Source organism: Hyperoodon ampullatus (assembly GCF_949752795.1).
Source record: "Hyperoodon ampullatus genome assembly, chromosome: 5".
Classification (NCBI taxonomy): domain Eukaryota; kingdom Metazoa; phylum Chordata; class Mammalia; order Artiodactyla; family Ziphiidae; genus Hyperoodon; species Hyperoodon ampullatus.
Genome location: NC_136918.1, coordinates 72304611 through 72328095, shown reverse-complemented (window position 1 = coordinate 72328095; position 23485 = coordinate 72304611). Strand labels below are relative to the sequence as shown.

General features: G+C 36.2%; 1 protein-coding gene across 2 annotated transcripts in view; it reads left to right on the top strand.

Annotated features, from left to right (window-relative positions):
• Nucleotides 1–23485, top strand: part of GMPS (guanine monophosphate synthase) — a gene marked incomplete at its 5' end in the record, with an annotated part of 79941 nt that overhangs the window by 22114 nt on the left and 34342 nt on the right. For both annotated transcript variants that reach the window (XM_079704629.1, XM_079704630.1), the window contains 4 exons: nt 3667–3764; nt 6435–6538; nt 17809–18002; nt 18404–18569. In XM_079704629.1, the coding sequence (XP_079560755.1) occupies nt 3667–3764; nt 6435–6538; nt 17809–18002; nt 18404–18569 (562 nt within the window). The remainder of the gene's footprint in view (nt 1–3666; nt 3765–6434; nt 6539–17808; nt 18003–18403; nt 18570–23485) is intronic.

Sequence of the window (23485 nt, the reverse complement as noted above, 5' to 3'; positions counted from 1 at the left end):
CTTATAATTGTAAGACCACATTTTTCTGTCATTCAGTAGGGGTCTGTGATAGCCGGAGCCTGGCCTGCTTATGTTAAATGCATAAAAAATTTTGCCTTTGTCATCTGAACTTTCATAGTAGTATAAGGGAATAGGCTGATCTTGCTCCTTTGGGCAGAAATTGTCTTTCTATAAAATATTGATAAATAAATAAATAATAATACCACGTAGCTAATATGCTGTTTGTAAAGGACTACCGCTTATTAGTGACTCTTAGTTGAGTAATTTTAGCACCAAAGTTCTCACTCTGGTATATACCTTTGCCCCTTCCATGGCATCCTGAAATTTTAGTTATTTCAGTGTCTTCTGTACCATCTTTTGCCATTAACTCTTGTCAAGAGTCTTTCTGATTGCTTCCTGGTAGTTCTTTGCTTTGGAAGAAAAAAGTCTGTCCTGCTCCTTGCTCCCTTTACCTCTATTACCGTTTATGCCCCACTCAGCATAAGAAATAGAATATTAGTAGAACTTCTAAAACTCTCTTCATGCTTTTTTCCATTCTACATTCTTCTCTCTTCCTGCAAGAGGTAACACTTTCCTGAAATGTTATTCATTCCCTTTCTTTTATTTGTAGCTTTATACATATTGTATTTCTAAATAATATTTTACTTAGTTTTGCCTATTGACCTTAATATGAGTGAAATCATACTTCATGTATTTTCATTTTTGGTTTTGAGATTCATTAATTTTATTTTCACTACTGAGTTTATTGTTTGAATGTAGCACAAATTAATTATACATTCCACTGTTAGTATCACTGGTCTTTTCCCAGGTTTTTGCTATTACAGATACTGCCATGAATATTTTTGGACTCTTCATCTGGTATTGTACATACACAGACTTTTCTCTAGGCTAATCATTAATTGAAATGCCGAGTCTCAGCTTCACGAGGAAATGATATTTGCCCCCAAAGTACATTCCCAGAGCAGTATATAAGTATATAAAAATTCCTTCTGCTCTATATCCCTGCCAGGACTTGACACGGTCAGCTTTTTTTTTTTTTTTTTCCCTGAATTTGCCTAGCTGAAGAGGTATTAAATGACATCATGTTGTAGTCTTAATGGTCATTTTCCTTATTTTGAGATTCATGTGTTTATTTGCCATTAGTCATTAGTGTCTGCTTTGCTGTAAAAGCTTATTTGTGATTTTTTGCACATTTTTCTGTTGAATTTTTTAGATTGTTTTTATGTATGCTGGATACTAAACTTTTGCCAATCATATATATTGCCTGTACCTTCTAGACTGACTTCTCTCTTCACTATAATTTCATTTTTTTTAAAGAAACATCTTTATTACAAGCATTTGGCTTCTTTATAGACTCCCACAGGTTTTTATTGGTGGAATTTCCTCCCGTTTCCCCCTCCCAAATCTAAGATTTATTTTAAAACTTTGGCATATAAGACAGATAAGAGGGAAGCTGACCCAATTAGAGTGGTAGACCTAGTAGACTTACAGGGGTGTTTTTTGAGGCATTTAGGACCTTGAGGTTACCAGGAATCCATACTGAAAACCATTTCCTTAAGTCAAAATAGAATATTAAAACAAAATTTTAACAAAGTAAAGTGTTTTACTCTACATAAAGTTATTCCCTCCTCCCACACACACACTTAGCTGGTCTTTCAACTCCTTGTATTTTCACCCTTAAGTAGCATACATAGTCAGGAATCAAGAATAAGCATGAAAGCCTTCTGAATAGGTGACATAGCTTTAAATTTTACTTCAAGCCTTTGGCTTTGTAAAAGCCTTTAATTTAGACTCTGTGAACTTTTAAATTGTGTAGCGTTCCAACAGCTTTGGTTATCTTGATCATTCAGCTGTCTTCTAATTAAGAACTGCAAATTAGAGGAGGCAGAGGTTCACAAGGTTCATTGAGTGGTGTAGAGGAAAACATTCATTTTTCATTCAGCAAATTTGAATGACTGACTGCTCTGGGCCACATACTTTCTTAGGCCCCTGGGACTGTGAAGAGACCTGAAGACATGGTGGGGGGAGAGAACACGGTCAGCTTCAGTAATCACACCAGTTTGAATGGCTGGAGTAGAGAATGACAGGGAAGATGAGAAGTGAAATTAGACGGGGGCAATGTATTGAAAAGTCTGTTCCATATTGGACTTTATCCTGTAGACAAGGAGTCAGCAAACTATAGCCTGCTGCCAAAGCTGGCCCACTGCCTGTTTTTGTATGACCTGCAAGCTAAGAATGGTTTTTATGATTTTAAAATGGTTTTTATGGTTGGAGTTGAAAAACATTTTAAAAAAATTATATTTTGTGACATGTGAAAATTAAGTGAAATTCAAATTTCAGTGCCCATAAATAAAGTTTATTGGAACACCGCCACATCCAGTCCTTTAAGTATTGTCTGTGGGTGCTTTTGTGTTAACGACGACAGGAGTTGAACAGTTGCTCCAGAGACAGTAGGGCCTGCAAAGGCTAAAATACTTACTCTTTGGCCCTTGACAGGAAAAATTTACCAACCCAGATGTAGATGATAGAGAGCCATTAAGAATTTAATAATGGACTAACAGAATCATATTTATATCTTAGTAGCTGACATTCATAGATCTCTGGAATATAGGCTGGAAGATAGGCAAGACTGGAGGCAAGGGGACTGATTAGACTGCAGCAGTGTTTCCTAAACTGTGTTGGTTAAGGTGCTGCAGAAAGTGTTTTACTTATGAGTCTTTAGTTTGGGAAATACCGGGTTAAACAAGGATTAGCAGGTTTTTTTTTAACTGCTGGACTTAACCCAAACCTTTATTGCAGGAAGGTTAATTGTGAATGTCTAAGAGGAGAATGTAGAGGGCAGCATTTGCTGATGGTTTTGAAGAATATGCTATTGTGCATCACAAGAATGAACATTTATTTAGCCCTCTGCCGACTTTTCTGTTGGGGGCTGGGTCAGCCTGCATCACATATTGTTGTGGCAGGTATCTTATGACATCTGTTGTGGAACAGACATACCAAGATGGGTTGTAGTGATTTTATTGATGCACATTTAATGTTCCTAAAAATCTTGTGTGTGTCTGGTGTTGGGGGTGTTTTGGACATACGTAAGTGATAAATAAGAAGATTGACACAAGAAGGGTCAGAATGTAGAGACCACTTAAAAGTCTGTAGGTGTATGGGATTTGAACAAATAAATTTAATTGAAAGACCATATTTTATTGCTTATCTCATCTCCACAGGACAGCCTTTTGCAGACTTTCAGACTATTCCTTTGGAACCAAAGATTAAACAGTTTGGAGGAATTTATATCTGCCTGGTTTTAATACCAACTAGGTACTTTCTAAGCTCAAAGTGCCTTTTAAAATTAAACAGATGTAAGTGTTAAAGAAATCCCTATTTTTAACAGATGAATTAAAGTACCCTAAATGGAAAATTTGCCAGTGTTTAGGAATTTGACCTGAGGTTAATTTTTATTAATTTAGTTTTGTTTTATAACTATGCCTTTTAAGAACTTTATAATTATATACAATAACACCAAGTTATCTACAGTTATCAGACTTCCTTTATTTTGGGGGCACAAATATAACAACTATCCTAAAAATAAGAAACATAAATTATTAATGTAAGAAATTGAGTAATTTTCTTTTGATTTATATTAACATCAATTTATTTTCTCTTGAACAGATGATGAATAAGGTATTTGGAGGTACTGTGCACAAAAAAAGTGTTAGAGAAGATGGAGTCTTCAGTATTAGTGTGGATAACACATGCTCGTTATTCAGGTATTAAAGATATTTTTAGATCAATAAGAATGTTAGTAGATTAACTAACTTACAGCTGGGAATGTTATTCTTCAAAATTGGAGATTCTGTAATTCTTAGACAAAATTAAGGCCACAGTAGTGGCCAAAGGTGTTAATTGTCATATTTGTCTTCCAGTTGAGTGTCAAGACAGCAGCAGATCGCAGTGATGCTAATTAGGGATAAGAAAAGCACTTAATGACATAATTTAAAAGTACCTGTGCAGTCTTGAACTCCTCTTTGGGACAGCATATTGTGATGCCAACATTTGTAGTTTTCCCTTTTCACTCTTTTAGTAGAGTGTGATTCTAAACATTAGTATGACAGACGTGGCAAATGGATAATGTTTTAAACTGTCCCGCATTTGTATACGTCTTCCTCTACCATGTTCTTGCTCTGGGTACTTAGCAAGCTACCCATTGCTGGACCCATTACTAAATATGTGTTTTATTTCCCTCTTCCTCACTTTCTCTACTGTATCTGAGCATAACTATACTTTGTGTACTGTCTTTAATACAGTGAATGTATTAATTTATTTTATTGCTAGGTGATAATAGATTAAGTACAGCAGCTCTAATGTATTTGAAGATTAGTGAATGAGCTGTTCATTGGCTTTCTAGAATCATTTATCTTCTGCCTTACTAAAAAAAATAGCTGAGTTTTCATTCAGCTTCCTGAAAGACCAGAAAACTTAAGTTTTAGTCACTTGCTTTCTTTTTTAGGGTTTTCTGATGTTTTGGATATAGTCCACCATTTAGGTGGACTGTTGATAGAGTTACTCACTTTTTTTTTAAACTAAATTTCATTTTTATTTAAAAATCACATTTCTCCCTAACTGCATTCAATCTGTAAAATACTGGCTGATGTCAGCTAATGTTGTTTTTATTATCATTTCTTATAACTGTACTAATTATTTTTTATAGATTCGTTTATTAACATATTCTTACAGCCTCCATTGAGTTGTGCCTAAATTAATTCTTAATGAATAGTGTTCTCCAAATCGGACAGATCAGAAATTTAAAAATTCAAGTTAAGAACTTTTATCTGAAATGGAGATTTCCCAGTTTTTACACAGAACTGGCTGTGGCTGGCTTTTCTTTAATACTGGAAAGAACAAAAATAAGCATATCTGTATTCAAGTATTCTTGTTTTCAAAGGGGTAGTAATAAAAAAAAGCCCGAGTTGCTCAAAATAATTTTAAGAACTGAAGCTGCTCATTGCCAAAATACGTTTTTGAAATCCAGTGCTTGTTCTACTTCATAATGGAGAGGTGTTGCTTACATTGATCTGTATCTCAAGTGACTACTCTTGAGAACTACTTCAGGAATCTTGCTGGTAGAAGGTGATACTACAGGAGGCTTTAAATGTAAAGATCTGGTTAAGATTTAAAGTTTTTCTGTCTTTGTAGATCTAAAATCCTGGTACTCACTTACAACCTACACAAATCCTAAGTAATAGTGATGACAATAATAACAACCTCAAAACATCCTTTTGCTTTTAAAATACTTTATCTTCTTGCTTTATTTAAAATTTTTTATTTCTTAATATTATTTAATACCAAGTCCTTGTTCAGATTTTTTCATAATGTAAAAAATATCTTTATGGTTGATTTGTTTGCATCAGGGTCCAAAGAAAGTCCACACAATTGCATTTGATAAATGTTACTTACATAGTTTTAATCCATGCCATTAATTACTTCTGTCCTTAAGATAAATTCCAATGAGATATAATTTTGAAATTATTATCTTATAGCCTCTTGAAATTGTGTATGTGTGGTGGTGGGGGACTTATATTACCAACTTTATTTATTTTTTACTCACAGACTTAGAGAACGAACTTACAGTTACTGGGGAGGGGGACGGGCTGGGGGGTGGGGAGAGTCAGGGCGTGTGGGACTGACATGTACACCTGCTGTATTTAAAATGGATAACCAACAAGGACCTACTGCATAGCACAGGGAGCTCTGCTCAATATTATGTAACAACCTAATTGGGAAAAGAATTTGAAAAAGAATAGATCCATGTATATGTATAACTGAATCACTTTGTTGTACACCTGAAACTAACACAACATTGTTAATCAACTATACTCCAACATAAAATAAAAAGTTAAAAAAAATAACAACTTTATATATTGTTTCAGTTTTCAATTTTTATGGATTGTCTTTTTCTGAAATTTATTATTGTTATTTGCTTTATAATGGACAGAATAAGTTTAAATTCTAGCAGTGTTGCACTGTTACATACTTTCTCTCTTTTCTTGATTTACACACAGAAGAAGCTAGTATTTCTAAAGCAAAAAACTACCAATTATAAGATGAATAAGTTCTAGGAATCTTATGTACAGCATGTAGACTACAGTTAACAACACCGTATTGTATATTTGAAAGTCGCTTAGAGAGTGGATCTTAAATGCTCTCACCACACACAAAAAATGGTAACTGTGTGAGGTGGTGGATATGTTAACTAACTTTTACTGTAGTAATCATTTCACAATATAGATGTATATGAAATCATCGATTGTACACCTTAAACTTACATAATGTTATATATGTTACTATGTCTCAATAAAGCTAGAAAAAAATAAAGCAAAAGAATCCATTAATCATGTCTAATAATTAAGCTATTTGTGTATTGTTTTATTTTTTATTAGGGGCCTTCAGAAGGAAGAAATTGTTTTGCTTACCCATGGAGATAGTGTAGACAAAGTAGCCGATGGATTCAAGGTTGTGGCACGTTCTGGGAGTATAGTGGCAGGTAAAAATTCTAAAACTTTTGCAAATTTCATTGTCAAAAATTTATCTGAGAAGCCTATAAGCATATGTTTCTGTATGAGGTACTGTTTTTGATGTTTCTTATTTTTTTAAAGATATTGTAAATGTCATAGGGTCAACCATTAATTTATGAAGGGTATTTAATATTAGAAGGATTATCTAGAAGTCACTTACTAGTTTGCTCTGAAATACTTTTAAAAATATTTATTCTAATATGTTTTCCAGACATAAAATACAGCTACAACTCAGGAAAAATTTGAGAACTATTTACCTCTCCAGCATGCTGTATTCATAATTGTCCTTTTTTTATGCTTTTCTTAGGTGTATATAGGCATGTATCTTGGATGCTATAAAACACCAGACTAAGCATTCAGGGCATTTCTCTGAACCAGGGTTGGCAGACTATTACCTCTGGGTCAAATCCAGCCTGTAGCCTGTTTTTGTATGTTTAGGAACTAAGAATGATTTTTACATTATTAAAGGGTTATAATAAACAATAGGGGCTATATGTATGTGTCCCACCAAGCTTAAAGCTTATACTGTCTAACCCTTTGTAGGAAGTTTGCCAACGCATGCTCTAAACCATTTTTTGTTCTCTGTTTTTTTGAGGAAGAGGAGTTAATTTTCTGGCAGTTTGTGATTTTTTTTTTTTACTTGCTTACTTGAATAATTGTAACGTAAATAATCACCAGTAATCCTGGATATCTGCAAAAGAAAAAAGTGGGGTTATCAATAAAGTTCTTGTTTGATATGCTACACCTAAAAAGTTGAAAAAAAATTCGTAATGGATAAATTGAATTGAGTATTCTACCTGCAGTTACTTAACAGATTAATGTATTAGCATAGGAATTATCAGGAATGGTTTTTATATTGACGGGTTTTTATTTCGTATATGAGATCAATAGTGGTAGATGAGCTTATGTATTTTAATTCATTTAACAAATATCTGAGTACCCACATGTGCCGGGCACAGTTCTAGGTGCCAGTGAACAAAATGGACAAAACCTCTGTTTAACGTTATAGTTGGTGAGGGCGGAGATGGGGGAGGGTTGGGACAGACAGAACACAGATAAATACAAAATAAGTCAGGTGTTGGACATGTTTAAATGCACTGAAAAAATAAATAGAAGAGAAGAGTGTTGTGGAATGTGTGATTAGGACTGTTACTGTTGTAGATAGGGTATTCAGAGATGGAGATGGTGTTCCTATTAGATGATATGAGACATGGAGGAAGTAAGTGCTGACCCTTTTGGATATTTAGGGAAAGAGTAAATAGCAGTACAGAGTTCCTGGGATGGGACCTTGTTTAAGGAACAGCAAGGAAGCCACATGGTTACAGCAGAGTAAGCATGGAGTGTGTGGTAGAAGATGAGGTCAGAGAGGTTGTTGGGAACCAGAACACCAGGACTTTTGAGGCCACTGTGAAAATGTTGGCTTTACTCATAGTGAGGTGGAGTTTTTAACAAAAGAGAGAGAGACACAATCTGATTTCAGGATTACCCTGGCTACAGTGAGGAGAAAAGAGACCGTTAAATGTAGAAGCAGAGACCAGCTAGAAATCTATGGTAGTAATCAGGAAAGGAGACTGTGTAAGAAACCAGGTGGTAGACGTAGAAGTGCTTAGGAGTGATTGGGTTCTCATATAGATCTTGTACATATTTTGTTAGATTTATACCAAAGTATTTGATTTGGGGGGGGCGTGCTAATGTTAATTGTATTTTTAATTTAAATTCCACTTGTTCATTGCTGGTGTATGGGAAAGCAATGAACTCTTGTGTGTTAACCTTGTATCCGGCAACTTTGTTGTAATCATTTATTAGTTCTATTTCCTTTTCTTGTCCTATGGCATTAGCTAGGACTTTCATTATGATGTTGAAAAGCAATTGTGAGAGGGAACATCCTTACTTTGTTCCTGATCTTAGTGGGAAAGTTTTGAGTTTCTCATGGTTAGGTATGATGTTAGCTGTAGGCTGTAGAAGATAGTCTTTATCAAATTGATGTCCCCCTCTATTTCTAGTCTCCTGAGAGTTTTAATCATGAATGGGCATTTGGATCTATTTCATATGCTTTATCTGCATCTATTGATATGATCATGTAATTTTTCTTTAGCCTGTTGATGTGATGGATTGCAGTAATTGGCTCTATTTCTAACAGAAGGATGTTGAAGTATCTTAACTGCAGTAGTTGATTCATGTATTTCTCCCTATAATTATATCAGTTTTTGCCTCATCTATTTTGTTGCTTTCCTGTTAGGTGCATACGCATTAAGGATTATTATGTCTTCTTTAGAAATGAACCCCTTTATCATTATATATATGCTCCTCTTTATCCCTGATAACTTTTCTTGCCTGAAGTCTGCTCTGTTTGACATTAATGTATCTACTCATGCTATCTTTAATTAGTGTTATCATGATATATCATTCTCTATCCATTTACTTTTGATCTGTGTCTTTATATTTAAAGTGGATTTCTTGTAGACAACATATATAGTTAGGTTTTCTTCTTGATCCACTATGACAACCTCTGTCTTTTAATTGAGGCATTTAGGTTATTGGAGTTTAAAGTGATTATTGATAGTGTTGGATTAATATCTACCATATCTGTTACTGTTTTCTATTTGTTGTCCTTGTTCTTTGTTCTTATTTTTGTCTTCTATTCTTTTTCTGCCTTTTGTGGTTTTAATTGGGCATTTTATGTGATCCCATTTTCTCTTTTCTGCATATCAGTTCTATTTCTTTTTTTACTTTTTTTAGAAAAAGTTGCCCTAGATTTTACAATATACATTTACAACTAACCCAAATTCTCTTTGAAATTACACTGTACCACTTCACAAGTAGTGTACCTTATAATAACAAAATAAACCTAATTCTTTCCTCTCATCCCTTGTACATTGCTGTCAGTTCATTTCACTTATAAGTAAGCATGAATAAGCATATCTATCTACAAGCATACATAAATGTATCACTGTTGATATTATTCTGAATACAGTTATCTATTACATCAATTAGGAAGAAGAAAATTTTAATTTTACCTTTATTTATTCCTGCTCTGATACTCTTTTTTATGTATATCCAAGTTTCTGATCTTTATCATTTTCCTTCTCTCTAAAGAACTTTTTTTTTGAATTTTATTTTATTTATTTTTTTATACAGCAGGTTCTTATTAGTTATCTATTTTAGACATATCAGTGTATACATGTCAATCCCAATCTCCCAATTCATCCCCCCCCGCAACCACTTTCCCCCTTTGGTGTCAATACGTTGGTTCTCTACATCTGTGTCTTTATTTCTGCCCTGCAAACCGATTCCTCGGTACCATTTTTATAGGTTCCACATAAATGTATTATTATATGATACTTGTTTTTCTCTTTCTCACTTACTTCACTCTGTATGACAGTCTCTACATCCATCCACATCTCTACAAATGACCCAATTTCATTCCTTTTTATGGCTGAGTAATATCCCATTGTATATATGTACCACATCTTCTTTATCCATTTGTCTGTCGATAGGTATTTAGCTTGCTTCCATGACCTGACTATTGTAAATAGTGCTGCAGTGAACATTGGGGTGCATGTGTTTTTTTGAATTATGGTTTTCTCTGGGTGTATGCCCAGTAGTGGGATTGCTGGGTCATACAGTAATTCTATTTTTACTTTTTTAAGGAACCTCCATACTGTTCTCCATAGTGGCTGTATCAGTTTACATTCCCACCAACAGTGCAAGAGGGTTTCCTTTTCTCCACACCCTCTCTACCATTTGTTGTTTGTAAATTTTCTGATGATGCCCATTCTAACTGGTGTGAGGTGATAACTCATTTTAGTTTTGATTTGCATTTCTCTAATAATTAGTGGTGTTGAGCAGCTTTTCATGAGCCTCTTGGCCATCTGCATGTCTTCTTTGTAGAAATGTCTATTTAGGTCTTCTGCCCATTTTTGGATTGGGTTGTTTGTTTTTTTTTACTGTTGAGCTGCATGAGCTGTTTATATATTTTGGAGATTAATCCTTTGTCCATTGATTTGTTTGCAAATATTTTCTCCCATTCTGAAGATTGTCTTTTTGTCTTGTTTATAGTTTCCTTTGTTGTGCAAAAGCTTTTACGTTTCATTAGGTCCCATTTGTTTATTTTTGTTTTTATTTCCATTACTCTAGGATGTGGGTCAAAAAAGTTGTTGCTGTGATTTATGTCAAACAGTGTTCTTCTTATGTTTTCCTCTAACAGTTTTATAGTGTCTGGCCTTACATTTAGGCCTCTAATCAATTTGAGTTTATTTTTGTGTATGGAGTTAGGGAGTGTTCTAATTTCATTCTTTTACATGTAGCTGTCCTGTTTTCCCAGCACCACTTATTGAAGAGGCTGTCTTTTCTCCATTGTATATTCTTGCCTCCTTTGTCAAAGACAAGGTGACCATATATGCGTGGGTTTATCCCTGGGTTTTCTATCCTGTTCCATTGATGTATATTTCTGTTTTTGTGCCAGTACCATATTATCTTGATTACTGTAGCTTTGTAGTATAATCTGAAGTCAGGGAGTGTGATTCCTCCAGCTCCGATTTTTTCCCTCAAGACTGCTTTGGCTATTCAGAGTCTTTTGTGTCTCCGAATTTTAAGTTTTTTTGTTCTATTTCTGTAAAAAGTGCCACTGGTAATTTGATAGGGATTGCATTGAACCTGTAGATTGCCTTGGGTAGTACAGTCCTTTTCACAATATTGATTCTTCCAATCCAAGAACATGGTATATCTCTTCATCTGTTGATATCATCTTTAATTTCTTTCATCAGTGTCTTATAGTTTTCAGAGTACAGGTCTTTTAATTCCTTAGGCAGGGTTATTCCTAGGTATTTTATTCTATTTGTTGCAGTGGTGAATGGGATTGTTTCCTTAATTTCTCTTTCTGATCTTCTGTTGTTAGTTCATAGGAATGCAAGAGATTTCTGTGCATTAATTTTGCATCCTGCAACTTTAGCAGATTCATTCTTTAGCTCTACTAGTTTTCTGCTGGCATCTTTAGGATTCTCTATGTATAGTATGTCATCTGCAAACAGTGACAGTTTTACTTCTTCTTTTCCAATTTGTATTCCTTTTATTTCATTTTCTTCTCTGATTGCCGTGTCTAGGACTTCCAAAACTATGTTGACTAATAGTGGTGAGAGTGGATATCCTTCTCTTGTTCTTGATCTTAGAGGAAATGCTTTCATTTTTTCACCATTGAGAATGATGTTTGCTGTGGGTTTGTCATATATCGCTTTTATTATGTTGAGGTAGGTTCCCTCTATGCCCACTTTCTGGATAGTTTTTATCATAAATCGGTGTTGAATTTTGTCAAAAGTTTTTTCTGCATCTATTGAAATGATCATATGGTTTTTCTTCTTCAATTTGTTAATATGGTGTATCACATTGATTGATACGCATATAGTGAAGAATCCTTGCATCCCTGGGATAAATCCCACTTGATCATCATGTATGATCCTTTTAATGTGTTGTTGGATTCTGTTTGCTAGTATTTTGTTGAGGATTTTTGCATCAGTATTCATCATTGATATTGGTCTGTAATTTTCTTTTTTTGTAGTATCTTTGTCTGGTTTTGGTATCAGGGTGATGGTGGCCTCATACAATGAGTTTGGGAGTGTTCCTTCCTCTGCAGTTTTTTGGAAGAGTTTGAGAAGGATGGGTGTTAGCTCTTCCCTAAATGTTTGATAGAATTCACCTGTGAAGCCATCTGGTCCTGGACTTTTCTTTGCTGGAAGATTTTTAATCACGGTTTCAATTTCATTACTTGTGATTGCTCTGTTCATATTTTCTGTTTCTTCCTGGTTCAGTCTTGGATGGTTATATCTTTCTAAGAATTTGTCCATTTCTTCCAGGTTGTCCATTTTATTGGCATGGAATTGCTTGTAGTCGTCTCTTAGGATGCTTTGTATTTCTGCGGTGGCTGTTGTAACTTCTCCTTTTTCATTTCTAATTTTATTGATTTGAGTCCTCTCCCTCTTTTTCTTGATGAGTCTGGCCAATGGTTTATCAATTTTGTTTATCTTCTTAAAGAACCAGCTTCTAGTTTTATTGATTTTGCTATTTTCTTTGTTTCTATTTCATTTATTTATACTCTGATCTTTATGATTTCCTTCCTTCTACAAACTTTGGGTTTTGTTTGTTCTTCTTTCTCTAGTTCCTTTAGGTGTAAGGTTAAATTGTTTATTTGAAATTTTTCTTGTTTCTTGAGGTAGGGTTGTATTGCTATAAACTTCCCTCTTAGCACTGCTTTTGCTGCATCCCATAGGTTTTGGATCATCGCGTTTTAATTGTCACTTGTCGCTAGGCATTTTTTGATTTCCTCTTTGATTTCTTAAGTGATCTCTTGGTTATTTATGTTTAGTCTCCACGTGTTTGTGTTTTTTATGGTTTTTTTTCCCTGTAATTCATTTCTACTCTCATAGCGTTGTGGTTGGAAAAGATGTTGATATGATTTCAATTTTCTTAAATTTACCAAGGCTCGATTTGTGACCCAAGATGTGATCTATCCTGGAGAATGTTCCATGTGCACATGAGAAGAAAGTGTAATCTGCTGTTTTTGGATAGAATGTCCCATAAATATCAATTAACTCTATCTTATCTGTTATATCATTTAAAGCTTGTGTTTCCTTATTAATTTTCTGTCTGGATGTTATGTCCATTCGTGTAAGTGAGTTGTTAAAGTCCCCCACTATTATTGTGTTACTGTGGATTTCTTTTATAGCTGTTAGCAGTTACCTTACATATTGGGGTGCTCCTATGTTGGGTGCATATAGATTTGTAATGGTTATATTTTCTTCTTGGATTGATCCCCCCTTGATCATCCTTCCTTGTCTCTTGTAACATTCTTTATTTTAAAGTCTATTTTATGTGATACAAGTATTGCTACTCCTGCTTTCTTTTGATTTCCATTTGCATGGAATATCTTTTTCCATCCCCTCACTTTCAGTCTGTATGTAGGTCTGATGTGAGTCTCTTGTAGACATTATATATATGGGTCTTGCTCTTGTGTTTTTTTTTTTTTTGTGGTACGCGGGCCTCTCACTGCTGTGGCCTCTCCCGTTGCGGAGCACAGGCTCCGGAAGCGCAGGCTCAGCGGCCATGGCTCACGGGCCTACCCGCTCCACGGCATGTGGGATCTTCCCAGACTGGGGCACGAACCCGTGTCCCCTGCATCGGCAGGCGGACTCTCAACCACTGCGCCATCAGGGAAGCCCTGGGTCTTGCTCTTGTATCCATTCAGCGAGCCTGTGTCTTTTGGTTGGAGCATTTAATCCATTCACATTTAAGGTAATTTTCGATATGTATGTTCCTATTACCATTTCCTTAATTGTTTTGGGTTTGTTTTTGTAGGTCCTTTTCTTCTCTTATGTTTCCCACTTAGAGAAGTTCCTTTAGCATTTGTTGTAGAGCTGGTTTGGTGGTGCTGAATTCTCTTAGCTTTTGCTTCTCTGTAAAGCTTTTGATTTCTCTGTCGAATCTGAATGAGATCCTTGCTGGCTAGAGTAATCTTGATTGTAGGTTCTTCCCTTTCATCACTTTAAATATGTCCTGCCACTCCCTTCTGGCTTGTAGAGTTACTGCTGAGAAATCAGCTGTTAACCTTACGGGAGTTCCCTTGTATGTTCTTTGTCGTTTTTCCCTTGTTGCTTTCAATAATTTTTCTTTGTCTTTAATTTTTGTCAAATTGATTGTGTGTCTTGTCATGCTTCTCCTTGGGTTTATCCTGCCTGGGACTCTCTGCTCTTCCTGGATTTGGATGGCTATTTCCTTTCCCATGTTAGGGAGGTTTTCAACTATAATCTCTTCATATATTTTCTCGGGCCCTTTCTCTCTCGGTTCTCCTTCTGGGACCCCTGTAATGCAAATGTTGTGTTTAATGTTGTCCCAGCGGTCTCTTAGGCTGGTTTCATTTCTTTTCATTCTTTTTTCTTTATTCTGTTCTGCGGCAGTGAATTCCACCATTCTCTCTTCCAGGTCACTTATCCGTTCTTCAACCTCAGTTATTCTGCTGTTGTTTGCTTCTAGTGTATTTTTCATTTCAGTTATTGTATTGTTCATCTCTGTTTCTTTGTTCTTCAATTCTTCTAGGTGTTTGTTCTTTAATTCTTCTAGGTCTTAGTTAAACATATCTTGGATCGTCAGGATCTTTGCCTCCATTCATTTTCCAAGGTCCTGGATCGCCTTCACTGTCATTATTCTGAATTCCTCTTCTGGAAGGTTGCCTGTCTCCATTTAGTTGTTTTTCTGGGGTTTTATGTTGTTCCTTCATCTGGTACAAAGTCCTTTGCCTTTTCATCTTGTCTATCTTTCTGTGAATGTGGTTTTCCTTCCACAGGCTGCAGAATTGTAGTTCTTCTTGCTTCTGCTGTCTGCCCTCTGGTGGATGAGGCTATCAAAGTGTCTTGTGCAAGCTTCCTGATGGGACGGACTGGTGGTGGCTAGAGCTCTGTGTTGCTCTGGTGGGCAGAGCTCTGTAAAACTTTAATCTGCTTGTCTGCTGTTGAGTGGGGCTGGGTTCCCTCCCTGTTGGTTTTTGGGCCTGAGGTGACCCAGCACTGGAGCCTACCTGGTTGTTTGGTGGGGCTAATGGCAGACTCTGGGAGGGCTCAAGCCAAGGAATACTTCCCAGAACTTCTGTTGTCAGTGTCCTTCTGCTTATGGTGAGCCACAGCCACCCCCCACCTCTTCAGAAGACCCTCCAACACTAGTAGGTAGGTCTGGTTCAGTCTCCTATGAGTCATTGCTCCTTCCCCTGGGTCCTGACGCACACACTACTTAGTGTGTGTCCTCCAAGAGTGGAGTCTCTTGTTTCCCCAAGTCCTGTCGAAGTGCTGCAGTCAAATCACGCTAGCCTTCAATGTCTGATTCTCTAGGAATTCCTCCTCCTATTGCCATACCCCCAGGTTTGGAAGCCTGACGTGGGGCTCACAGCCTTCACTCCAGTGGGTGGACTTCTGTGGTATAATTGTTCTCCAGTTTGTGAGTCACCCACCCTGCAGTTATGGGATTTGATTTTATTGTGATTGCACCCCTCCTACCATCTCATTGTGGCTTCTCCTTTTTCTTTGGATGTGGGGTATCTTATTTGATGAGTTCCAGTGTCTTCCTGTCAATTATTGTTCAGCAGTTAGTTGTGATTCCAGTGCTCTTGCAAGAGAGAGTGAGTGCATGTCCTTCTACTCCGCCATCTTGAACCAATCTTCCTAAAGAACTTCTTTAATATTTCTTGCAAGGTAGTCTCCTGGCAACAAATGGCCTCAATTTTTGTTCGTTTGAGAAAGTTTTTTATTTTTACTGAATTTTTGAAGGGTAGTTTCTCAGGGCACAGAATTTTAGGTTGGTGGGGTTTTTTCTCCCAACTTTTTTTAAAATTTAACTTTTCCAGCTTTATTGAGGTATAATTGACAAAATTATAAAATACTTAAAGGGTACAATGTGATGATTTGATATACATTGTGAAAGGATTTTTCCCCACTGAGTTAATTAACCCATCCATCAGCTCACATACAGTTGATCCTTGAAAAACACGGTTTTGAACTATGTAGGTCAATTTATACGTGGATCTTTTTCGCTAAATATGTCCTTCTGTAGTGTGTGATGTGTTGTTGGTTGAAACTGTGGATGTGGAATTGCAGATCCAGAGGGCTGACTGTAAAGTTATATGCAGATTTTTGAATGCACAAAGGGTAGGTAACCCTAAGCCTTGCATTGTTCAAGGGTCAACTGTATTTACTTTTTTTTGGTGAGAACATTTAATTTCTACTCTCTTAACACTGTATTGGATCCCTGAAATTTGCTATCAGCTATAGTCACCATATTATAGATTATATCCTCAGACCTTATTCATCTTAAACCCAATAATTTGTACCCTTTAACCAACCTCTCCCTATTCCCCTCGTTCCCTAGTCCCTAGGTCACCACTTTTCTACTTTGCCACTTTTGATAGAGATTGAATTGAATCTGTAGATTACTTTGGTGAGAATTGACATTTCAATAGTAGTAATTCTTCTAATCCATGAACATGGAATATCTTTTTATTTGTTCCTTCCTCAGTTTCTTTCATCAAGGTCTTACAATGTTCAGTATACAGATCTTTCACCTTTTTGGTTAAATTTATTCCTAAGTGTTTTATTGTTTTTGGTTTTGTTGATGGCAATGTTTTCTTAATTTTTCCTGCTGACAGTTTGTTGTTGGTACACACACAATTGATTTCTGTAGTTTGATTTTCTTCTCTGCAAGCTTGCTGAAATAATTTATTAGTTCTAACAGCATTTTGGTAGAATCTCTAGGGTTTCCTAGAGACAGTGTTGTGACATCTGCAAATAGAGACAGTTTTACTTCTTCATTTTCAATTTGGATGATTTTATTTCTTTTTTCTGGCCTGACTGTTCTGGCTAGGATGTCCAATACTTTGTTGAATTCTTGTTTTGTTGCTGATCTTAGAGGAAAAGCTTTTCACCACTGAGTATGTTAATTGTGGACTTGTTGTATATGGCCTTTATTATGTTGAGGTACGTTCCTTCTCTACCCAGTTTGTTGAGAGTTTTTATTACGTATGATGTTGAATTTTATCTATTGCTTTTTCTGTAACTATTGAGATGACCATATTATTTTTATCCTTCATTTTGTTAATGTGGTATATCACACTGATTGTCAGATGTTGAAAGCCTGGAATAATATCTCAGAGCCATACATACGGGGTAGTACATGTCTATGTAAAACATCTAGCCTAACATCTGCTGCTTTATAGATGATAAAGTGTCAGAAACACATTAATCAAGTCAATGAAGTTATATTTGGTTAATAGTACCCAAGAAAGAAACACTTAGAATATTCTGATAGGTTTAATGTATGAGGATTTTCTAATATAGAAAATTGGTATCTGCACATTGCATATGAAGGCATATGGGACCGAGACCTAAAATCAAGTTATCACTTCATTAAATAGACAAGACAATTGCAGTAACCTAGGTAGAGAACTGAGGGTACTGTGAATTATCTCTGTAGGACTTATTTCAAGGTCATGTAGTTCATTAATTGCTGTATAAGGAAAGACCTTTATAAAGCTGCACCATGGCAATGTAGTTTTTATTTGTATTTTTTTTCCCCATAGCTAAAAATCCACTAATTTGTATCAGTTTCCACATTTATGGAGGAAGAAATTGTGAGGAATTGCTGTGGGTTCTGGTTGAGTCTGTTCAATAGGAAAAATTTTTAATTTATGATTATTTTCTCTATAAAGGTATAGCAAATGAATCTAAAAAATTATATGGAGCCCAGTTCCACCCTGAAGTTGGCCTTACAGAAAATGGGAAAGTAATACTGAAAAATTTCCTCTTCGACATAGCTGGGTGCAGTGGGACCTTCACTGTGCAGAACAGAGAACTTGAGTGCATTCGAGAGATCAAAGAGAGAGTTGGCACATCAAAAGTTTTGGTAAGCAATTTACATCTGAAAGTGTATAAATTTATGTCAGTGATATTAGAACTCAGAGTTGGCTTACTCAGCATAGCCCTTAAATTTTGACTGGGTGATCATGTGCTTTTGAGTTGCACTGTTTCAGAGTGCTCTTTCAGTTACCATACATACCTTTCGTACAGACAGTGTTTTTTTGTTTTTGTTTTTTTGTTTTGTTTTTTTAGCTCTGCTGCACAGCTTGTGGGATTTTAGTTCCCCGACCAGGGATTGAACCTGGGTCCTTGGCAGTGAGCATGGAGTCCTTACCACTGGACTGCCAGGGAATTCCCCAAACAGTGTTTTTAGGTAGTGATTTAAGCTGATAACTTATCTTCTTTTTCCTTATTCTACTCAGTTTGAATTTTCATTTCACCCTGTAGGTTTTGCTCAGTGGTGGAGTAGACTCAACAGTTTGTACAGCTTTGTTGAATCGTGCTTTGAACCAAGAGCAAGTCATTGCTGTGCACATTGATAATGGCTTTATGAGAAAACGAGAAAGTCAGTCTGTTGAAGAGGCCCTCAAAAAGCTTGGAATTCAAGTCAAAGGTATTGAACTCCAGAAAAGTTAATTTACATGTCAGAACTTGTTTAGTCAAATATAGCGTATGATTAAGTGAGTACACTGCCTTAACTAAGTACAGTTTTTCCACTAAGCTTATGATTGAAAATGTTTTTTATTTTTACCTTGTAATTACTTTTGGTTCAAGAGGGGGCACAGTATAAATGTGGAAACTTAATTACTCCTAATGCTATATATAGATCAGTAAGCTACCTTTTTCCAGCTACTATTCTGTTCTTTCTGTTCATCTTCTTAGGCCTTAACTGCTTTTACATTTGTGGATATCTTTTATACTTTAAAAAAACAAGATGTAAGCAATAGCTATAATGAAATTAAGTCAGTAGTTCAGTGATATAAACTACATATTATTGATTTAATTGGAATTGATGCCAAAAGGTTGAGTATAAAATGAAGAGTTAAACATGTAGTTAAACATGAAGTAAAGATGAGTCTATTTCTTTCTCTTTTGGAAACATCACTAAAATAACAGTGCAGGCATAAAACAAGTATAATGCCAGAAGGATGAGGAATAGGGAGGAGGTAATAGGAGTCTGATGGTTCAAACAAAATGTTGGCAAGTGAAAAGCAGATGGATTATGCAGATTTTGTCTCTTAAGCTAATGAAGCTTAAATTTCTGGACTGCTCACTAGCCAAGCCTTTTCCAAAATCTGGGGAAGGACCCTAGTAGTATCTTCTCATAGTTACAATTTTTGTGCACTTTGCAAGTAAGATATTTTAATAATTTGCAGTTAATTTAGATTACTCTTTCTTTCCACTCTAACTTGCTCTCTTTTGGGTGGTTTTGTAGTGGCTGCAGGCATTTTGGGATTATACTAAGAAAACATTGAGTTGGGGATACATTTAGTCTGGGTCTGGTGCTATATTTGTGATTTGCAGTGTTTCTGTGTATAGTTGATAGTTTGTGTTAGCTGTGCTAGTATTAACTTGAGATTTAAAAAATGCCTGATTTGTTATTCTTTTTTTACATCTTTATTGGAGTATAATTGCTTCACAATGGTGTGTTAGTTTCTGCTTTATAACAGAGTGAATCAGTGATACATATACATATGTTCCCATATCTCTTCCCTCTTGTGACTCCCTCCCTCCCACCCTCCCTATCCCACCCCTCTAGGTGGTCAGAAAGAACCAAACTGATCTCCTTGTGCTATGCGGCTGCTTCCTACTAGCTATCTATTTTACGTTTGGTAGTGTATGTATGTCCATGCCACTCTCTCACTTTGTCAGAGCTTACCCTTCCCCCTCCCCATATCCTCAAGTCCATCCTCTAGTAGGTCTGTGTCTTTATTCCTGTCTTACCCCTATGTTCTTCATGACATTTTTTTTTCTTAAATTCCATATATATGTGTTAGCATACAGTATTTGTCTTTCTCTTTCTGACTTACTTCACTCTGTATGACAGACTCTAGGTCCATCCACCTCATTACAAATAGCTCAGTTTCGTTTCTTTTTAAGGCTGAGTAATATTCCATTGTATATATGTGCCACATCTTCTTTATCCATTCATCTTATGATGGACACTTAGGTTGTTTCCATCTCCTGGCTATTGTAAATAGAGCTGCAGTGAACATTTTGGTACATGACTCTTTTTGAATTATGGTTCTCTCAAGGTATATGCCCAGTAGTGGGATTGCTGGGTCATATGGTAGTTCTGTTTGTAGTTTTTTAAGGAACCTCCATACTGTTCTCCATAGAGGCTGTACCAATTCACATTCCCACCAGCAGTCCAAGAGTGTTCCCGTTTCTCCACACCCTCTCCAGCACTTACTGTTTCTAGATTTTTTGATGATGGGCATTCTGACTGGTGTGAGATATCTCATTGTCGTTTTGATTTGCATTTCTCTAATGATTAATGATGTTGAGCATTCTTTCATGTGTTTCTTGGAACTCTTCTTTGGAGAAATGTCTACTTAGGTCTTCTGCCCATTTTTGGATTGGGTGGTTTGTTTTTTTGTTATTAAGCTGCATGAGCTGCTTTTAAATTTTGGAGATTAATCCTTTGCAGTTGCTTCATTTGCAAATATTTTCTCCCATTCTTTTTTTTTTTTTTTATTAGTTTCTGCTTTATAACAAAGTGAATCAGTCATACATATACATCTGTTCCCACATCCCCTCCCTCATGCATCTCCCTCCCTCCCACCCTCCCCATCCCACCCCTCCAGGCGGTCACAAAGCACCGAGCTGATCTCCCTGTGCTCTGCGGCTGCTTCCCACTATCTATCTACCTTACGTTTGGTAGTGTATATATGTCCATGCCTCTCTTTCGCTTTGTCACAGCTTACCCTTCCCCCTCCCCATATCCTCAAGTCCATTCTCAAGTAGGTCTGTGTCTTTATTCCCGTTTTACCCCTAGGTTCTTCATGACATTTTTTTTTTTTAATTCCATATATATGTGTTAGCATATGGTATTTGTCCTTCTCTTTCTGACTTACTTCACTCTGTATGACAGACTCTAGGTCTATCCACCTCATTACAAATAGCTCAGTTTCATTTCTTTTTATGGCTGAGTAATATTCCATTGTATATATGTGCCACATCTTCTTTATCTATTCATCCGATGATGGACATTTAGGTTGTTTCCAGCTCTGGGCTATTGTGAATAGAGCTGCAATGAACATTTTGGTACATGTCTCTTTTTGAATTATGGTTTTCTCAGGGTATATGCCTAGTAGTGGGATTGCTGGGTCATATGGTAGTTCTATTTGTAGGTTTTTAAGGAACCTCCATACTGTTCTCCATAGTGGCTGTACCAATTCACATTCCCACCAGCAGTGCAAGAGAGTTCCCTTTTCTCCACACCCTCTCCAGCATTTATTGTTTCTAGATTTCTTGATGATGGCCATTCTGACTGGTGTGAGATGATATCTCATTGTAGTTTTGATTTGCATTTCTCTAACGATTAATGATGTTGAGCATTCTTTCATGTGTTTGTTGGCAGTCTGTATATCTTCTTTGGAGAAATGCCTATTTAAGTCTTCTGCCCATTTTTGGATTGGGTTGTTTGTTTTTTTGCTATTGAGCTGCATGAGCTGTTTATAAATTTTGGAGATTAATCCTTTGTCAGTTGCTTCATTTGCAAATATTTTCTCCCATTCTGAGGGTTGTCTTTTGGTCTTGTTTATGGTTTCCTTTGCTGTGCAAAAGCTTTGAAGTTTCATTAGGTCCCATTTGTTTATCTTTGTTTTTATTTCCATTTCTCTAGGAGGTGGGTCCAAAAGGATCTTGCTGTGATTTATGTCATAGAGTGTTCTACCTATGTTTTCCTCTAAGAGTTTGATAGTTTCTGGCCTTACATTTAGGTCTTTAATCCATTTTGAGCTTATTTTTGGGTATGGTGTTAGGGAATGATCTAATCTCATACTTTTACATGTCCCTGTCCAGTTTTCCCAGCACCACTTATTGAAGAGGCTGTCCTTTCTCCACTGTACATTCCTGCCTCTTTTATCAAAGATAAGTTGGCCATATGTGCGTGGGTTTATCTCTGGGCTTTCTATCCTGATCCACTGATCTATCTTTCTGTTTTTATGCCAGTACCACACTGTCTTTATAACTGTAGCTTTGTAGTATAGTCTGAAGTCAGGGAGCCTGATTCCTCCAGCTCCATTTTTGGTTCTCAAGATTTCTTTGGGTATTTGGGGTCTTTTGTGTTTCCATACAAATTGTGAAATTTTTTCTTCTAGTTCTGTGAAAAATGCCAGTGGTAGTTTGATAGGGATTGCATTGAATCTGTAGATTGCTTTGGGTAGTAGAGTCATTTTCACAATGTTGATTCTTCCAATCCAAGAGCATGGTATATCTCTCCATCTGTTTGTATCATCTTTAATTTCTTTCATCAGTGTCTTATAATTTTCTGCCTACAGGTCTTTTGTCTCCTTAGGTAGGTTTATTCCTAGATATTTTATTCTTTTTCTGGCAGTGGTAAATGGGAGTGTTTTCTTTATTTCACTTTCAGATTTTTCATCATTAGTGTATAGGAATGCCAGAGATTTCCGTGCATTACTTTTGTATCCTGCTACTTTACCAAATTCATTGATTAGCTCTAGTAGTTTACTGGTAGCATCTTTAGGATTTTCTCTGTATAATATTATGTCATCTGCAAACAGTGACAGCTTTACTTCTTCTTTTCTGATTTGGATTTCTTTTATTTTCTTTTCTTCTCTGATTGCTGTGGCTAAAACTTCCAAAACTATGTTGAATAAGAGTGGTGAGAGTGGGCAACCTTGTCTTGTTCCTGATCTTAGTGGAAATGGTTTCAGTTTTTCACCATTGAGGACGATGTTGGCTGTGGGTTTGTCATATATTGCCTTTATTATGTTGAGGAAAGTTCCCTCTATGCCTACTTTCTGGAGGGTTTTTATCATAAATGGGTGTTCAGTTTTGTCGAAAGCTTTTTCTGTAGCTATTGAGATGACCATATGGTTTTTCTCCTTCAATTTGTTAGTATGGTGTATCACATTGATTGATTTGCATATAATGAAGAATCCTTGCATTCCTGGAATAAACCCCACTTGATCATGGTGTATGATCCTTTTAATGTGCTGTTGGATTCTGTTTGCTAGTATTTTGTTGAGGATTTTTGCATCTATGTTCATCAGTGATATTGGCCTGTAGTTTTCTTTCTTTGTGACATCCTTGTCTGGTTTTGGTATCAGGGTGATGGTGACCTCGTAGAATGAGTTTGGTAGTATTCCTCCCTCTGCTATATTTTGGAAGAATTTGAGAAGGATAGGTGTTAGCTCTTCTCAAAATGTTTGAAAGAATTTGCCTGTGAAGCCATCTGGTCCTGGGCGTTTGTTTGTTGGAAGATTTTTAATCACAGTTTCAATTTCAGTGCTTTTGATTGGTCTGTTCATATTTTCTATTTCTTCCTGATTCAGTCTTGGC